Below are 17,764 nucleotides of genomic sequence, written 5' to 3' on the forward strand. Positions count from 1 at the left end.
CTTTACTTAGCTGCTTTTTTCTTGCCATAATACAAATTCTAACTGTCTATTCAGTAGGACTATCAGCTGTGTATCCACCTGACTTCTGCACAACACAACTGATGGTCCCAACCTCATTTATAAGGCAAGAAATCCCACTTATTAAACCTGACAAGGCACACCTGTGAAGTGAAAACCATTTCTGGTGACTACCTCTTGAAGCTCGTCAAGAGAATGCCAAGAGTGTACAAAGCAGTCATCAAAGCAAAAGGTGGCTACTTTGAAGAACCTAGAATATAAGACATATTTTCAGTTGTTTCACACTTTTTTGTTAAGTATATAATTCCACATTTGTTAATTCATAGTTTTGATGCCTTCAGTGTGAATGTACAATTTTCAAAGTTATGAAAATACAGAAAAATCTTTAAATGAGGTGTGTCCAAGCTTTTGGTCTGTACTGTATGTGATTTGCATACATGCGGTCACTAGACTTGTGCGGCCTCGCTTAATGTAAGTGTATTGAACGAGGCTGGACAAGGCTATTCAGAATGTGGCCGGAAGCACGAATATTGCATACTTGCAGTCACATGACCGCTCGCTCCCGGAGAATCCTCACAGCATGCAGTGTGCGCGATGTGAGGATTCACAAGTCTGCAGTCACACAGAGTGATAACAGACTTGTAGCCTAAGTCCAGACAACCCCTTTAAAGAGGAACTAAACTTTCTAATTTTTCACATTTGACAAGCAATTGAATAGCCTGCAGATCAGTGGGAGTCCAGATTCTAAAACTGTGCAATAGACCCCTGAGAAGTGTGCAGCTCAGCAGACAGGAGCGCGACGCCCGGGATGGAGCGAGACACCCGGGACGGAGTGCGACGCCCGGGATGGAGCGAGACACCCGGGACGGAGCGCGACGCCCGGGATGTAGCAAGATGCCTTGGATGGAGCGCGACGCCCGGGATGGAGGGTGACGCCCGGGATGGAGCGCGACGCTCTTGATGGAGCAAGACGCCCTGGACGGAGCGCGACGCCCGGGACGGAGCGCGACGCCCGGGACGGAGCGCGACGCTCTGGACGGAGCGCGACGCCTGGGACGGAGCGCGACGCCCTGGATGGAGCGCGACACCTGGGACAGAGCGCGACGCCCTGGATGGAGTGCGAAGCCCGGGATGGAGCTCAGTTACAGGGGTAAACAGGCAATAAAAATACAAATGTATTAAAATACTGACGGGAGGGGGTCACGATATGTGACATAAATAAAAAAAAAAACTGAAAAATAAATAATGCAAAAGTAAAAAAAAAAGCCACCACCAGTCTGATTTGCAGTTTCTAGTCCAGCCCGACTACAAAAAATTACACAATTTAAAATGTATTTTATTCGTCGTGTGTAGTCATAAAAAATATGAAAAACACACGCCACTCCTTTCTGTTTTCTCCTTTACATTTCCCCAAAATAGCATGAATAGAAAAATAATATTAAAAAAAATTAAGCAAAATTTACTTGAATAGAAGGACAAGATAAAAAAAATTACAGCCCTAAAAAGACAGTTTGCACTATATATATATATAAAATTGTGTTTGGGGGAAAATGTCACAGTCTTGCACTGGTTAAACATCACCCTTCCATTTTAATTAACAGTCATAGACTAGACTGACATCCTTTATGTCAGGATTCATTGCCGCCTAAAATGTGGATTGTGCTGGCCATGTGCTGTGAGGGAAGATCTTTCCAGAAGAGCAGAGAGGAGAACCACGCCAATCCGACCTCGACCAGAGTCTCCACATAGACTCCATTCCGTGCTGCGTCTTATAAGGGAGGGAAAGGCAGCCTCACACACCACGTGACCCCTTCTCGACCAATCAGCTCTCGTCTGGCGTCCACCTAAGCGCTATCTTTATCTTAGCCATACTTTGCTGAACGGCATGGGGGACGTGGAGGGTGTAGCGCTCGTCACTACTCGAAGGGAAGAGCGCGGAAAAACAGCACGCTGTGAAAGGTACGGACCAGTCTGCACTACATCCAATATTCTGACTAGTCAGTGCGGCTCCTGTCACTTCTGTTGTCCGTTCCGCAGGGAGCAATAGATTGCCTACGTGAGCAGCTGGTTACGTAAAAAGCGTAACACGTATGCGAGAATACCGCTATTGAGTAGAGCAGTTTGGCTTAGGGTGGAAATGACCACGTGACGCGCGGTAGCCAATCACCTTTCGTCGAGCTTTGTTTTTTTTTGGCGCCCTGCGGCTGAGGTGTTTTAATGGCGTTGGACGAGGTGGTGCCGAGCTGTTTGTTTTTTTTTGTTGTTGTTAATGAGCTGAAACACTTTAATTTTTACTTTAAATGGAGGTGGGAAATGCGATTGAAAAGAAATTACGACAGAAGGAGAGTGGATTAAGCGTGACTGGGTGGGGAGGGCGGGTCACTGACGTGTGGGCGGGGTGTCGGAGAAGGTGACACGCATGCGCCTTTTGCTCAGGCCTGTCACGTGACGGCCGAGATGAGGCTTCACGCCAAGACTATGCGCTAATGATGATGTGAATGATGGGAGTGATCTCCACCGTCCTGCATGCGGCTAAGGTGACGTCAGCACTAAGAGTATATAGATAAAATGTCATATATGGTTACTGAGTGCAAGGATGGAAAGAATCGCCCCTAATATATCAGTTATAGGTGTAGCAAAGGGCAGGAAGCCCTTAAAGGGGTCCATCACTTCTGCAGACATTTTTTTTGTAATTTAAAGGGAACCCATCAGTAAAATGTAGGTACATAAACCAGAAGCATGGTGCTGTACTGTGGTACTACTGCACTAAGCATGCCCTGGTTACATTAGGAGGGAGACAACGTCAAAGACTGTCGTGTGCAGCTTCTCCTGTAGTGTGAATAGTCGCCAATATTTCCAGGGAATGTCAGGCCAAAGCAAACACTTAAATGTCGGCCTAGGAGTCCTGGGGAATTGGGGACATATGGCAACGATGAGCGTGGGCTACCAACATGGCCACCTGATTTTGAGTGATGGCCCCCCACCCGCCTACACAGCTTTACATGCAGGTTGGAACGGCAAGCCATCATTTAGGTACCTAAGTCATACTGCAGGTTGCCTTTAAATCTACTTAAAGGGAATCTGTCAGCTGTTTTTTTGCCCCTTAGGCTACTGTCCCACGTTCAGTATTCGGTCAGTATTTTACCTCAGTATTTGTGAGACAAAACCAGGAGTGGAACAATCAGAGGAAAAGTATAATAGAAACACGTCACCACTTCTGTATTTATCACTCACTCCTGTTTTGGCTTACAAATACTGAGATGAAAAACTGACCAAATACTGAACGTGTGACCACAGCCTTTATCAAGAGAGCAGCATAATGTACAGACAGAGACTCTGATTCCAGCGATGTGTCACTTATTGGACTGCTTGCTGCAGTTTTGATAAAGTTACTGTTTTATCTGCAGGAGCTAATCACTAGAGGACTAGTTGACTCTTGCCATGTAGTCCTGTTCTGTCTAACCCCGCCCACAGCAATGATTGGCCGCTTTCTGCCTATGCACAGTGTACACAAAAGCGGCCAATGAGGGGTGTGGGTGGGGTTATACACAGCTCATAATTCAGAGATCTGCATCAGAGAAAACCGGGATTTTATCAAAACTGCAGCAAGCAGCCCAGTAAGTACAATATCACTGGAATCGGGGTCTCTGCCCCAACATCAAGCTGCTCTCAGATGGAGAGCAAAAAAACTGTAGACATATTCCCTTTAAAAACGTGAATAGGTTTGCAGATAATTTGTTTACTTCTGCGGTATTAATGGGGGATAAATAAATTTCAGGCATTTAAAGGGATTGTCCTCTACTTGTATTCCACCAAATTAGGGTTTAATTAGTGTAAGAAAAATTTGTATAAAACTTAACCTTTACTATACTCCTTTAAAATTACCCAAAAAAATATTTAAAAACAGTACCATCTAGCCAAAAAATCATAGCCCATCTGTAAACAATAGGGACTAGTTTTGCCTTGGTAACCAATTGTAGTGTCTAATTAAATACTGTATTTCACAGTTAAAAAAAAAAAAAACATACTCGCCCTTTACGCCATTCCATTGATGTCATAGTTTTCTAGATGAAAAACTAGTAGGTGAGATAGTGCACGGAAGTGTTTGGCCCAGCAAGGGTGCACCAAGCTCCTCATCACATATGAAAAAAGTTTTACTTACTCGCTGTTTCTCCGCCCGTCTTTGTTGACTTAAGTGCAGTAATGACATCACAACTACTAGTTTTGACCACTGCAGCCAATCACTTGGTTCAGTGGTGATTTCAATGTCCACAACTACTGGGACTAGCAGGAGGTGAGTAAAGCTGATGTTGGTATTTTTTAACAGCATGCCTCTGAAGGGAAAAAGAATTGCCCTGGAATACCCCTTTATGTGGCTTCCTATGAGGTTGTGCCATACGGCTAGAGCTATACGACGATATTTTTCACAAGGCTTCATTGCAACGTCACATATAATGAACGTCAATGTGATAATGTGACCATGATTCTACTGTCAAAAAGTCTAAACTTGTTGGATTTTTGGTTTCAAGTCACATGAATTTACCAACTTAGACCTAATTGTCAGGTCAGGATTGGCTGTATCATTCTTCCAACAGCTAGGTCTACCGATACATACTACACTGAAAGGATGAAAAGGTTAAAAAAAAGTACCGTATATGGTGTAGAATACAATTTTAGTTTTAAAGGGGTTGTCTGGACTTAAATATTAGATGACTTTTCAATAGGATAGGTCATTAACCTCAGATCAGTGGGGGTCAGACACCTGATGCCTCTAAGGATCAGCTGTTATTTGCTCTGGCACTTTGCATAGAGCTGCTGCCCACAGCTTCATTCCTAGTGTAGCATCTACTGCCAGATACTGCAGCACAGATCCTGCACTTTTGAATAGAGGCTGCACTGCAATAGCCGACAGCAGCTGCTACACTAGGAATGGAGCTGCACTCAGCAAATTAGTCGGTTCATGGTACGGTGGGAGCTGTAGCTACACGGTATGGTGGGTGCTGTAGCTACACGGTGCGGTGGGTGTGGTAGGTAGATGGTGCGGTAGGTACACGCTATGCTGGATGTGGTAGGTACATGGTGCGGTGGGTACCCGCTATGCTGGATGTGGTAGGTACACGCTGCGATGGGTGTGCTGGGTCCGCGCTGGGTGTGGTAGGAACATGCTATGCTGGGTGTGGCAGGTACACGGTGTGGTAGGTACATTGTACGCTGTGTGTGGTAGGTACACGCTATGCTGGGTGTGGTAGGTACCTGGTGCGGTAGGTACATTCTATGCTGGGTGTGGTAGGTACGCGTTGCGCTGGGTGTGGTAGGTACGCGTTGCGCTGGGTGTGGTAGGTACGCGTTGCGCTGGGTGTGGTAGGTACGCGCTGCGCTGGGTGTGGTAGGGACGCGCTCTGCTGGGTGTGGTAGGGACGCGCTGCGCTGGGTGTGGTAGGTACGCGCTGGGTGTGGTAGGTATGCGCTGCGCTGGGTGTGGTAGGTACGCGTTGCGCTGGGTGTGGTAGGTACGCGCTGCGCTGGGTGTGGTAGGTACGCGTTGCGCTGGGTGTGGTAGGTACGCGTTGCGCTGGGTGTGGTAGGTACGCGCTGCGCTGGGTGTGGTAGGTACGCGCTGCACTGGGTGTGGTAGGTACACGCGCTGTGCATGGTAGGGACGCGCTGCGCTGGGTGTGGTAGGGACGCGCTGCGCTGGGTGTGGTAGGGACGCGCTGCGCTGGGTGTGGTAGGGACGCGCTCTGCTGGGTGTGGTAGGGACGCGCTCTGCTGGGTGTGGTAGGGACGCGCTCTGCTGGGTGTGGTAGGGACGCGCTATGCTGGGTGTGGTAGGTGCTTGCTATGCTGGGTGTGGTAGGTACGCGCTGCGCTGGGTGTGGTAGGTACACGGTGCGCTGGGTGTGGTAGGTGCTTGCTATGCTGGGTATGGTAGGTACACGGTGCGCTGGCTGTGGTAGGTGCTTGCTATGCTGGGTGTGGTAGGTACACGGTGCGCTGGGTGTGGTAGGTGCTTGCAATGCTGGGTGTGGTAGGTACGCGCTGCGCTGGGTGTGGTAGGTGCTTGCTATGCTGGGTGTGGTAGGTACGCGCTGCGCTGGGTGTCGTAGGCGCTTGCTATGCTGGGTGTGGTAGGCGCTTGCTATGCTGGGTGTGGTAGGTACGCGCTGCGCTGGGTGTGGTAGGTGCTTGCTATGCTGGGTGTGGTAGGTGCTTGCTATGCTGGGTGTGGTAGGTACACGGTGTGGTAGGTGCTTGCTATGCTGGGTGTGGTAGGTACACGGTGCGCTGGGTGTGGTAGGTGCTTGCTATGCTGGGTGTGGTAGGTACACGGTGCGCTGGGTGTGGTAGGTGCTTGCTATGCTGGGTGTGGTAGGTGCTTGCTATGCTGGGTGTGGTAGTTGCTTGCTATGCTGGGTGTGGTAGGTACACGGTGCGCTGGGTGTGGTAGGTGCTTGCTATGCTGGGTGTGGTAGGTACACGGTGTGGTAGGTGCTTGCTATGCTGGGTGTGGTAGGTACACGGTGCTCTGGGTGTGGTAGGTGCTTGCTATGCTGGGTGTGGTAGGTACACGGTGCGCTGGGAGTGGTAGGTGCTTGCTATGCTGGGTGTGGTAGGTGCTTGCTATGCTGGGTGTGGTAGGTGCTTGCTATGCTGGGTGTGGTAGGTACACGGTGCGCTGGGTGTGGTAGGCGCTTGCTATGCTGGGTGTGGTAGGTACATGGTGCGCTGGGTGTGGTAGGTGCTTGCTATGCTGGGTGTGGTAGGTGCTTGCTATGCTGGGTGTGGTAGGTGCTTGCTATGCTGGGTGTGGTAGGTACACGGTGCGCTGGGTGTGGTAGGTGCTTGCTATGCTGGGTGTGGTAGGTGCTTGCTATGCTGGGTGTGGTAGGTACACGGTGCGCTGGGTGTGGTAGGTACACGGTGCGCTGGGTGTGGTAGGTGCTTGCTATGCTGGGTGTGGTAGGTACACGGTGCGCTGGGTGTGGTAGGTGCTTGCTATGCTGGGTGTGGTAGGTACGCGCTGCGCTGGGTGTGGTAGGTGCTTGCTATGCTGGGTGTGGTAGGTGCTTGCTATGCTGGGTGTGGTAGGTACACGGTGTGGTAGGTGCTTGCTATGCTGGGTGTGGTAGGTACACGGTGCGCTGGGTGTGGTAGGTGCTTGCTATGCTGGGTGTGGTAGGTACACGGTGCGCTGGGTGTGGTAGGTGCTTGCTATGCTGGGTGTGGTAGGTACACGGTGTGGTAGGTTCTTGCTATGCTGGGTGTGGTAGGTACACGGTGCGCTGGGTGTGGTAGGTGCTTGCTATGCTGGGTGTGGTAGGTGCTTGCTATGCTGGGTGTGGTAGGTACACGGTGCGCTGGGTGTGGTAGGTGCTTGCTATGCTGGGTGTGATAGGTACACGGTGTGGTAGGTGCTTGCTATGCTGGGTGTGGTAGGTACACGGTGCGCTGGGTGTGGTAGGTGCTTGCTATGCTGGGTGTGGTAGGTACACGGTGCGCTGGGTGTGGTAGGTGCTTGCTATGCTGGGTGTGGTAGGTGCTTGCTATGCTGGGTGTGGTAGGTACACGGTGCGCTGGGTGTGGTAGGTGCTTGCTATGCTGGGTGTGGTAGGTGCTTGCTATGCTGGGTGTGGTAGGTACACGGTGCGCTGGGTGTGGTAGGTGCTTGCTATGCTGGGTGTGGTAGGTGCTTGCTATGCTGGGTGTGGTAGGTACACGGTGCGCTGGGTGTGGTAGGTGCTTGCTATGCTGGGTGTGGTAGGTGCTTGCTATGCTGGGTGTGGTAGTTGCTTGCTATGCTGGGTGTGGTAGGTACACGGTGCGCTGGGTGTGGTAGGTGCTTGCTATGCTGGGTGTGGTAGGTACACGGTGTGGTAGGTGCTTGCTATGCTGGGTGTGGTAGGTACACGGTGCTCTGGGTGTGGTAGGTGCTTTCTATGCTGGGTGTGGTAGGTACACGGTGCGCTGGGAGTGGTAGGTGCTTGCTATGCTGGGTGTGGTAGGTGCTTGCTATGCTGGGTGTGGTAGGTGCTTGCTATGCTGGGTGTGGTAGGTACACGGTGCGCTGGGTGTGGTAGGTGCTTGCTATGCTGGGTGTGGTAGGTACATGGTGCGCTGGGTGTGGTAGGTGCTTGCTATGCTGGGTGTGGTAGGTGCTTGCTATGCTGGGTGTGGTAGGTGCTTGCTATGCTGGGTGTGGTAGGTGCTTGCTATGCTGGGTGTGGTAGGTACACGGTGCGCTGGGTGTGGTAGGTACACGGTGCGCTGGGTGTGGTAGGTGCTTGCTATGCTGGGTGTGGTAGGTACACGGTGCGCTGGGTGTGGTAGGTGCTTGCTATGCTGGGTGTGGTAGGTGCTTGCTATGCTGGGTGTGGTAGGTACACGGTGTGGTAGTACGTGGCTGTGTATTAGGCCGGTACATTGCAGACCTCTGTGACAAGGGTGTGGCCGCTCACACTATAAGCCCCGCCCCCACGTCGCTTCTTGGCGGCAGCAGCACGTGATTGGAGCCTCGTGTTCTTGCCGCCGCAGATGCCAAGTAGGTGACGTCACTAATCACATCTGCGTCTGCGCAGTCGACTGAGCCGCTTCTAGTAACTAAAGGACAGAAATTAAAAAATAAAGCCTCTCCGCACGTAGAGAAATAACAGGGCCACGTCTCCTGCAGAGCGCGGGGGGACGGCGCGGGGACCCGGCCGCCGCTGTCAGAGCGGAGGGAGAGTGCGAGGTATGCAGCTCCGGGAGCACGGGCACAGCTGGCGGCGAGGAGACCTGTGTGACGGCGCACGTACGGAATGTCTCCGGGAGTGTGTGGCCGCGGCGTGAGGCAGGGATTATCGGGAGGCGAGCAGCGTGCGGATAATGGCCATTGTGCTGATATGTGACGGTCCGTGATACTGCTGGCCCGGACTGCACGGGGGCTGCTCACACGGTGTGCAGGCAGTCACCACAAGCTGGCCTCATGTGCTGGCTGCAGGCTATAGCCTACTGGAGAGGAAAGGGTTATTAATTGTTATCTAGATGCCCCTGCCACTTCCAAACCAATGGCTACCCCCAAGTGTCACCTGTCTCCTCCAAGCTAATGACTAACCCTCACCCCCAGCTGTCACCTGCCTCACCCACCCAAACCAATGGATACTTCTCACCCCCCCCCAACAAGTATCACCTGCCACCCCCAAACCAATGGCTGCCCCTCACCCCCAGCTGTCACCTGCCTCCCCCAAAATGGCTACCCCACAAGTTTCACCTGGCTACCCCAAAATAATGGCTACCCCACAAATGTCTCCTCCATGTATCAACAGTCTCCTGCAATCCCTAATGTCTGCCCCCCACGTATCACCAGCCTCCTGCCATTCCTAATGTCTGCCCCCCCATGTATCACCAGTCTCCTGCAATCCCTAATGTCCGACCCCCACGTATCACTAGTCTCCTGCCACTCCTAATGTCTGACCCCCACGTATCACTAGTCTCCTGCCATCCCTAATGTCTGCCCCCCACGTATCACCAGTCTCCTGCCATCCCTAATGTCTGCCCCCCACGTATCACCAGTCTCCTGCCATCCGTAATGTCTGCCCCCCACGTATCACCAGTCTCCTGCAATCCCTAATGTCTGCCCCCCACGTATCACCAGTCTCCTGCCATCCCTAATGTCTGACACCCACGTATCACCAGTCTCCTGCCATCCCTAATGTCTGACCCCCACGTATCACCAGTCTCCTGCCATCCCTGATGTCTGACCCCCACGTATCACCAGTCTCCTGCCATCCCTGATGTCTGACCCCCACGTATCACCAGTCTCCTGCCATCCCTAATGTCTGACCCCCACGTATCACCAGTCTCCTGCCATCCCTAATGTCTGACCCCCACGTATCACCAGTCTCCTGCCATCCCTAATGTCTGACCCCCACGTATCACCAGTCTTCTGCCATCCCTAATGTCTGACCCCCACGTATCACCAGTCTCCTGCCATCCCTAATTTCTGCCCCCCACGTATCACCAGTCTCCTGCCATCCGTAATGTCTGCCCCCCACGTATCACCAGTCTCCTGCAATCCCTAATGTCTGCCCCCCACGTATCACCAGTCTCCTGCCATCCCTAATGTCTGACACCCACGTATCACCAGTCTCCTGCCATCCCTAATGTCTGACCCCCACGTATCACCAGTCTCCTGCCATCCCTGATGTCTGACCCCCACGTATCACCAGTCTCCTGCCATCCCTGATGTCTGACCCCCACGTATCACCAGTCTCCTGCCATCCCTGATGTCTGACCCCCACGTATCACCAGTCTCCTGCCATCCCTAATGTCTGACCCCCACGTATCACCAGTCTCCTGCCATCCCTAATGTCTGACCCCCACGTATCACCAGTCTCCTGCCATCCCTAATGTCTGACCCCACGTATCACCAGTCTCCTGCAATCCCTAATGTCTGACCCCCACATATCACCAGTCTCCTGCAATCCCTAATGTCTGCCCCCACATATCACCAGTCTCCTGTAATCCCTAATGTCTGCCCCCCATGTATCACCAGTCTCTGCAATCCCTAATGTCTGCCCCCCATGTATCACCAGTCTCCTGCCATTCCTAATGTCTGACCCCCACGTATTACCAATCTCCTGCCATCCCTAATGTCTGACCCCCACGTATCTCCAGTCTCCTGCCCCTTTTTCTATAAGGCTTGTTCACACCTGTATTGCTGTGTTCCACCTGAAGAGTGATGGAATTCATATTTAAAACCGATTAGTCATATAGCCAACATACTGTACAGACCGAAAGTTTGGACACACCTTCTCATTTAAAGATTTTTCTGTATTTTCATGACTTTGAAAATTGTACAGTCACACTGAAGGCATCAAAACTATGAATTAACACATGTGGAATTATATACTTAACAAAAAAGTGTGAAACAACTGAAAATATGTCTTATATTCTAGGTTCTTCAAAGTAGCCACCTTTTGCTTTGATGACTGCTTTGCACACTCTTGGCATTCTCTTGATGAGATTCAAGAGGTAGTCACCGGAAATGGTTTTCACTTCACAGGTGTGCCCTGTCAGGTTTAATAAGTGGGATTTCTTGCCTTATAAATGGGGTTGGGACCATCAGTTGTGTTGTGCAGAAGTCTTGTGGATACACAGCTGATAGTCCTACTGAACAGACTGTTAGAATTTGTATTATGGCAAGAAAAAAGCAGCTAAGTAAAGAAAAACGAATGGCCATCATTACTTTAAGAAATGAAGGTCAGGCAGTCCGAAAAATTGGGCAAACTTTGAAAGTGTCCTCAAGTGCAGTTGCAAAAACCATCAAGCGCTACAAAGAAACTGGCTCACATGAGGACCGCCCCAGGAAAGGAAGACCAAGAGTCACCTCTGCTTCTGAGGATAAGTTTATCCGAGTCACCAGCCTCAGAAATCGCAGGTTAACAGCAGCTCAGATTAGAGACCAGGTCAATGGCACACAGAGTTCTAGCAGCAGACACATCTCTACAACAACTGTTAAGAGGAGACTTTGTGCAGCAGGCCTTCTTGGTAAAATAGCTGCTAGGAAACCACTGCTAAGGATAGGCAACAAGCGGAAGAGACTTGTTTGGGCTAAAGAACACAAGGAATGGACATTAGACCAGTGGAAATCTGTGCTTTGGTCTGATGAGTCCAAATTTAAGATCTTTGGTTCCAACCACCGTGTCTTTGTGCGACGCAGAAAAGGTGAACGGATGGACTCTACATGCCTGGTTCCCACCGTGAAGCATGGAGGAGGAGGTGTGATGGTGTGGGGGTGCTTTGCTGGTGACACTGTTGGGGATTTATTCAAAATTGAAGGCATACTGAACCAGCATGGCTACCACAGCATCTTGCAGCGGCATGCTATTCCATCCGGTTTGCGTTTAGTTGGACCATCATCTATTTTTCAACAGGACAATGACCCCAAACACACCTCCAGGCTGCGTAAGGGCTATTTGACCAAGAAGGAGAGTGATGGGGTGCTACGCCAGATGACCTGGCCTCCACAGTCACCAGACCTGAACCCAATCGAGATGGTTTGGGGTGAGCTGGACCGCAGAGTGAAGGCAAAAGGGCCAACAAGTGCTAAGCATCTCTGGGAACTCCTTCAAGATTGTTGGAAGACCATTTCCGGTGACTACCTCTTGAAGCTCATCAAGAGAATGCCAAGAGTGTGCAAAGCACAGAGAGAGAACCTAGAATATAAGACATATTTTCAGTTGTTTCACACTTTTTTGTTAAGTATATAATTCCACATGTGTTAATTTATAGTTTTGATAACTTCAGTGTGAATGTACAATTTTCAGTCAAGAAAATACAGACAAATCTTTAAATGAGAAGGTGAGTCCAAACTTTTGGTCTGTACTGTATATGGGAGCAGATATGAGGGGTTCCCTCTGGGTTCCACTATGTGGCTGTTTTTAGTACACCAACATATCTGTTTCGGTCATGTTTCTGTTCCTTAATCTTATTCCCCAAAAAACATCTGAACTCATGTCCTCTCTTAAATTGTGGATTTGGAACAGACAACAATTTTGGGGGGCAGCCTCAGTTATGTAAGGAAGGAAAACACTTGGCTGTAGCACGGGGAGACCGTCACCAAACCACCTGCTGGTGTCAGATCACCTCTTAGTGCTTCTCCAGGTGGCAGGCACCATTGTTAGGTGGTATGGAAAGAGCCACAGGTGATATCTGTGTAAATTTGGTGGCATAAAGGGAGCACATGAATCTTCCTCCGGTCCTCCCATTTAGTGTGTAAGCAGCCAACTTTGGGACTGGGACTTACCCTGTGCTTTTTGGTGGTGTTGGCAGTGTGTTTATCACCTCTTCTCCTGGGGACTGGACGGTACGAGGCACAATCCACGGGACCCCCTTTTCTCGTACTGGCTGTTGGGTGTGCTGAGGGACAGAATGGTGGTGCTTCGTAAAACAGAGGGGATCAAATAGTAGGAAGGCCGTGACGGCCGGAGTCATCAAATGGGTTGGTTTGCATGTGGTTAGGGAACGTTTGGCCGTCTGGAGTTTAAAGGGTTACTTTTCTTTATTCAGCTGCCCCTGCCTTCCCTAAATTAATGGGCAGCGTACCCTATTATGATCTATCCACACTGGACCCCATCTATCAGTAGTGGGACCACTACTATGTTCACTACCGTTTGTTTTGTTTTTTTAGCAAAACTTTCATAGTCGCCTTTATTGTTTATTTAATGAAGAAATGCAAAATACTATTTCTTTTTTTTTGCTTCTTTTCAGAGAAATGCAGCTGACTGTTTAATAATCTTCCACATCTTACAGCTGTCATGGAGGAAGAATCAACTCAGAGTGGTGGCACAGAGGGCGGAAGCAAACCACTGTCCAAAGCTCCTGCCTTCTTTGTCATCCTTCATCCTTCACATGGCGATGGTTCGAAAGAAGAAGGGATCCTGGTGGCCAACAGGGATGTGTCCTCTGTAGCTCCGGTTATCACAACTGGTTCCAATAAATCAAAATCTGATTTCTTCCTTTCAGCTAATTGCATATCTGGGGAGATTACCGTGACCCTAGACAATAATAACATGTGGAATGAGTTTTATCGCTGTAACACCGAAATGGTCCTAACAAAGCAAGGAAGACGCATGTTTCCCTACTGTCGATACTGGATATCCGGTTTAAACCCTTATCTAAAATACATCCTCGTTATGGATATCACTCCATTAGATAATCATCGTCATAAGTGGAATGGAAAGTGGTGGGAACCTGGAGGGAAAGCAGATCCGCATGTTCTGGGCAGGGTGTTCATTCACCCAGAGTCTCCATCTACGGGGCAGTATTGGATGCATCAGCCGGTTTCTTTCTATAAGCTGAAGTTGACCAATAATATTTTGGACCAAGATGGTCACATCATTCTTCACTCCATGCATCGCTACTTGCCACGGCTACACGTGGTACCTGCCGAAAAGGCCTCGGAGGTAATTCAGCTCAACGGACCCGACGTTCACACTTTCACCTTCCCCCAGACAGAATTTATTGCCGTCACGGCCTATCAGAATTTCCAGATCACCCAGCTAAAAATCGATTGCAACCCTTTTGCCAAGGGTTTTCGGGAAGGGATGGTAACAGGACGACCAGGTAAAGATGTGAAGCACAAATCTGAATCAGAAGTGGACTCTTCTAGCAGTAAAAATGACGTGGAAAATGAGGATCCCAGCAATATGGACAAGCTGCAGGAATTATTCAGAATGTCTGAGTATTTAGATGATGAGAATGAGAGGTTCAGCTCGGTGCAGGATTTACTGAGGTTTACCAAATCCAAGTCCGAGCTTGCCAAAAATGCTAAGCAAAATGAAGATGTCATTAAAAGGTAAAGTAATGGTCGTATCTTTTCCGTGTGACCCGGTGGAGTATGCACAGTGCAATGCTGCAATTTAAGATTTCTGGCTGAGGGTTGGGCTATCGAAATTTCACTTGCACATCCTTTTTGTTTTTAGGGTAGGCTTTTAATCTGTCCTAAAGCACATGAATGCATAGCTGAGCCGAGCGCTCACTTTTATGGGGAATCAGGGAGATGGCTGTCTCATGTGTATGGCCAGATTTAGACAAGACAATCTGAAAATGGCAGATTTATCACTGTGACGCATGGCGATTGATAAATCTAGTGGTGCATTTAAAGGGCGCCGATTGACAATGAGTTTTTAGCACAGCCCGACAAACAATGGTGGCAGAACTATCGCTAACATTATCGGTCTGTCCCCAAACAATGTTTCGTTATCGGACCAATGTGCCACTGATGACATAAATTGTTAGGATCGTTTATGGTGGCCTATCACCCAATGAACGAACAGATAATACTGGTAGAGTCCTACGAATCCTCTTGACTAAAACTATAACGCGACGCCACCTCTTGGTTTGCAAACTTTTTAACACCGAGGTTTTGGTGCCTCTTAAAACACATCCCTTTTTTGTTTTCCGTTACACTTGGATTGTTTTCGAACCCCCCCCCTCCCACCCCTATCCACACATATTCTACTGTAATTTACTGCCAATGAGTAATGCAGAATCTCCGCAGCAAGTTCCCCGTGTCTGATTATTGCTTCAGACACCCTTTTTAGCCCTTTCAAGGATCTTGCAATACCAAATGTTTAATTTTAATACATTTTTTTTTTATGGGTAAAAGGGGGATGTAATTTTTTTTATTATAGTCCCTTTAGGGTATTTGAACCTGCGATCTCTTAATCCGCAATATTGCAGTATATAGTGCAAATCATGGTCTCCTACATGGCTGAGCGTCACACGAATGAGTATGATAATGGCTGCTCCGCGGCTGCCTTTAGCGGGCCCAGGGGTGCTCCGCGGCTGCCTTTATCGGGCCCGCGGCTGCCTTTAGCGGGCCCAGGGCTGCTGCTCGGCTGCCTTTAGCGGGCCCAGGGCTGCTGCTCGGCTGCCTTTAGCGGGCCCAGGGCTGCTGCTCGGCTGCCTTTAGCGGGCCCAGGGCTGCTGCTCGGCTGCCTTTAGCGGGCCCAGGGCTGCTGCTCGGCTGCCTTTAGCGGGCCCAGGGCTGCTGCTCGGCTGCCTTTAGCGGGCCCAGGGCTGCTGCTCGGCTGCCTTTAGCGGGCCCAGGGCTGCTGCTCGGCTGCCTTTAGCGGGCCCAGGGCTGCTGCTCGGCTGCCTTTAGCGGGCCCAGGGCTGCTGCTCGGCTGCCTTTAGCGGGCCCAGGGCTGCTGCTCGGCTGCCTTTAGCGGGCCCAGGGCTGCTGCTCGGCTGCCTTTAGCGGGCCCAGGGCTGCTCCGCGGCTGCCTTTAGCGGGCCCAGGGCTGCTGCTTGGCTGCCTTTAGCGGGCCCAGGGCTGCTGCTTGGCTGCCTTTAGCGGGCCCAGGGCTGCTGCTTGGCTGCCTTTAGCGGGCCCAGGGCTGCTGCTTGGCTGCCTTTAGCGGGCCCAGGGCTGCTGCTTGGCTGCCTTTAGCGGGCCCAGGGCTGCTGCTTGGCTGCCTTTAGCGGGCCCAGGGCTGCTGCTTGGCTGCCTTTAGCGGGCCCAGGGCTGCTGCTTGGCTGCCTTTAGCGGGCCCAGGGCTGCTGCTTGGCTGCCTTTAGCGGGCCCAGGGCTGCTGCTTGGCTGCCTTTAGCGGGCCCAGGGCTGCTGCTTGGCTGCCTTTAGCGGGCCCAGGGCTGCTGCTTGGCTGCCTTTAGCGGGCCCAGGGCTGCTGCTTGGCTGCCTTTAGCGGGCCCAGGGCTGCTCTGCGGCTGCCTTTAGCGGGCCCAGGGCTGCTCTGCGGCTGCCTTTAGCGGGCCCAGGGCTGCTCTGCGGCTGCCTTTAGCGGGCCCAGGGCTGCTCTGCGGCTGCCTTTAGCGGGCCCAGGGCTGCTCTGCGGCTGCCTTTAGCGGGCCCAGGGCTGCTGCTTGGCTGCCTTTAGCGAGCCCAGGGCTGCTGCTTGGCTGCCTTTAGCGGGCCCAGGGCTGCTGCTTGGCTGCCTTTAGCGGGCCCAGGGCTGCTGCTTGGCTGCCTTTAGCGGGCCCAGGGCTGCTTTTGGCTGCCTTTAGCGGGCCCAGGGCTGCTCTGCGGCTGCCTTTAGCGGGCCCAGGGCTGCTCTGCGGCTGCCTTTAGCGGGCCCAGGGCTGCTCTGCGGCTGCCTTTAGCGGGCCCAGGGCTGCTCTGCGGCTGCCTTTAGCGGGCCCAGGGCTGCTCCGCAGGCCGTGTGCTGCTATAGTGACACCTCGTCGTATCACAGAGGGCCGATAGGAGCCAGTATACTCACTCTGTGATTGATTGACAGCAGCGTGTAAATGGTTAAACAGCAGCCATTTGAGCTAGGTCTGATCGCTGCTGTTACAGGCAGATGTGGCTATGATACACAGCCAGTATCTGCTCACCCCCACCATGACCAAAATGTATGTAACTGGTCGTTAAGGGGTTACAGTTTACGTATTTATAAAGACAATTTATGTAATTTTTCAGGTAAAGGTGGTTTCATAATAGCCTTCTAACAACTATTTTGTAAATGTTCAAATTCCTCCTAAGTTTCCAAAAACTCCTTCCAATGTAAAACTGTAAATTGAAATTCAATGGTAGCTGGAAGGAATTAGACTGCAAATATTCTTAGCTTATAAGGTGGGAAAAAGACACACGTTGCACATTTTTGACAGTACAATATGTACTATACACCAACAGCTGCCTAAGAAAAGATTGGGATCTTTTTTTCCTTTGGTTACAAACTCTTTATTTATTTTTTAAAATCAAGAAAAGTTTATTTAAACATTCATCAAGAGTAACAACAAGCATTTGGCGAAAATATCATTAAACATCTCGTACATATATAATTCGCACAAGTATTTGCATTTGCCCACCCAAAAAACAAACATTTAACCCATTCACCTCCACCTTTCCTACAGTCCCAACACACTTTCCCTCCCTTTCTGGTGCACACCAAAGCATGTAATCAATAAATATTAAAGTATTAGAAAATTGAAAATTACATCCCTCGCCAACTCCTCAAATACCAATCACCCCAGGGCATGTAATCCAGTTGCCCCATTGCTTACTAAATTTAGCTATTGCTCCCCAAATCAGTACTGTGTGATTCAAACATCTAGTTATATCGTCTATCGACCGGGAATCCTTTGCTAACTAATGCTTAGCTATTGACTTCCTAACTTGGTAGCATATTTTTGTTACAGCCAGTTGGATCCGAACCTACCTCGTCTCCAACATGGCCCAGAATATATGTCTTGGGATTAAAGGGAACTTGGAGGCCAAACACTTCCGAGACTAACTTTCCAG

General features: G+C 50.5%; 1 protein-coding gene across 7 annotated transcripts in view; it reads left to right on the forward strand.

The window, feature by feature from the left end:
• Window positions 1-1,842: 1,842 nt before the first annotated feature.
• Window positions 1,843-17,764, forward strand: part of MGA (MAX dimerization protein MGA) — an 88,619-nt gene continuing 72,697 nt past the window's right edge. For 3 of the 7 annotated variants that reach the window (XM_073638818.1, XM_073638821.1, XM_073638820.1), the window contains exons 1-2: window positions 1,843-1,977; window positions 13,267-14,353. In XM_073638818.1, the coding sequence (XP_073494919.1) occupies window positions 13,314-14,353 (1,040 nt within the window). In that variant the 5' untranslated portion in view covers window positions 1,843-1,977; window positions 13,267-13,313. Of the gene's footprint in view, window positions 1,978-2,453; window positions 2,556-8,565; window positions 8,747-13,266; window positions 14,354-17,764 lie in introns of those variants that run through there. The other 4 variants (XM_073638817.1, XM_073638816.1, XM_073638815.1 and 1 more) reach the window with 4 other exon arrangements.

The sequence above is a fragment of the Phyllobates terribilis genome, unplaced genomic scaffold (genome assembly GCF_046119375.1).
Source record: "Phyllobates terribilis strain yellow unplaced genomic scaffold, ASM4611937v1 Scaffold_7__3_contigs__length_470593459, whole genome shotgun sequence".
NCBI classification, from domain to species: domain Eukaryota; kingdom Metazoa; phylum Chordata; class Amphibia; order Anura; family Dendrobatidae; genus Phyllobates; species Phyllobates terribilis.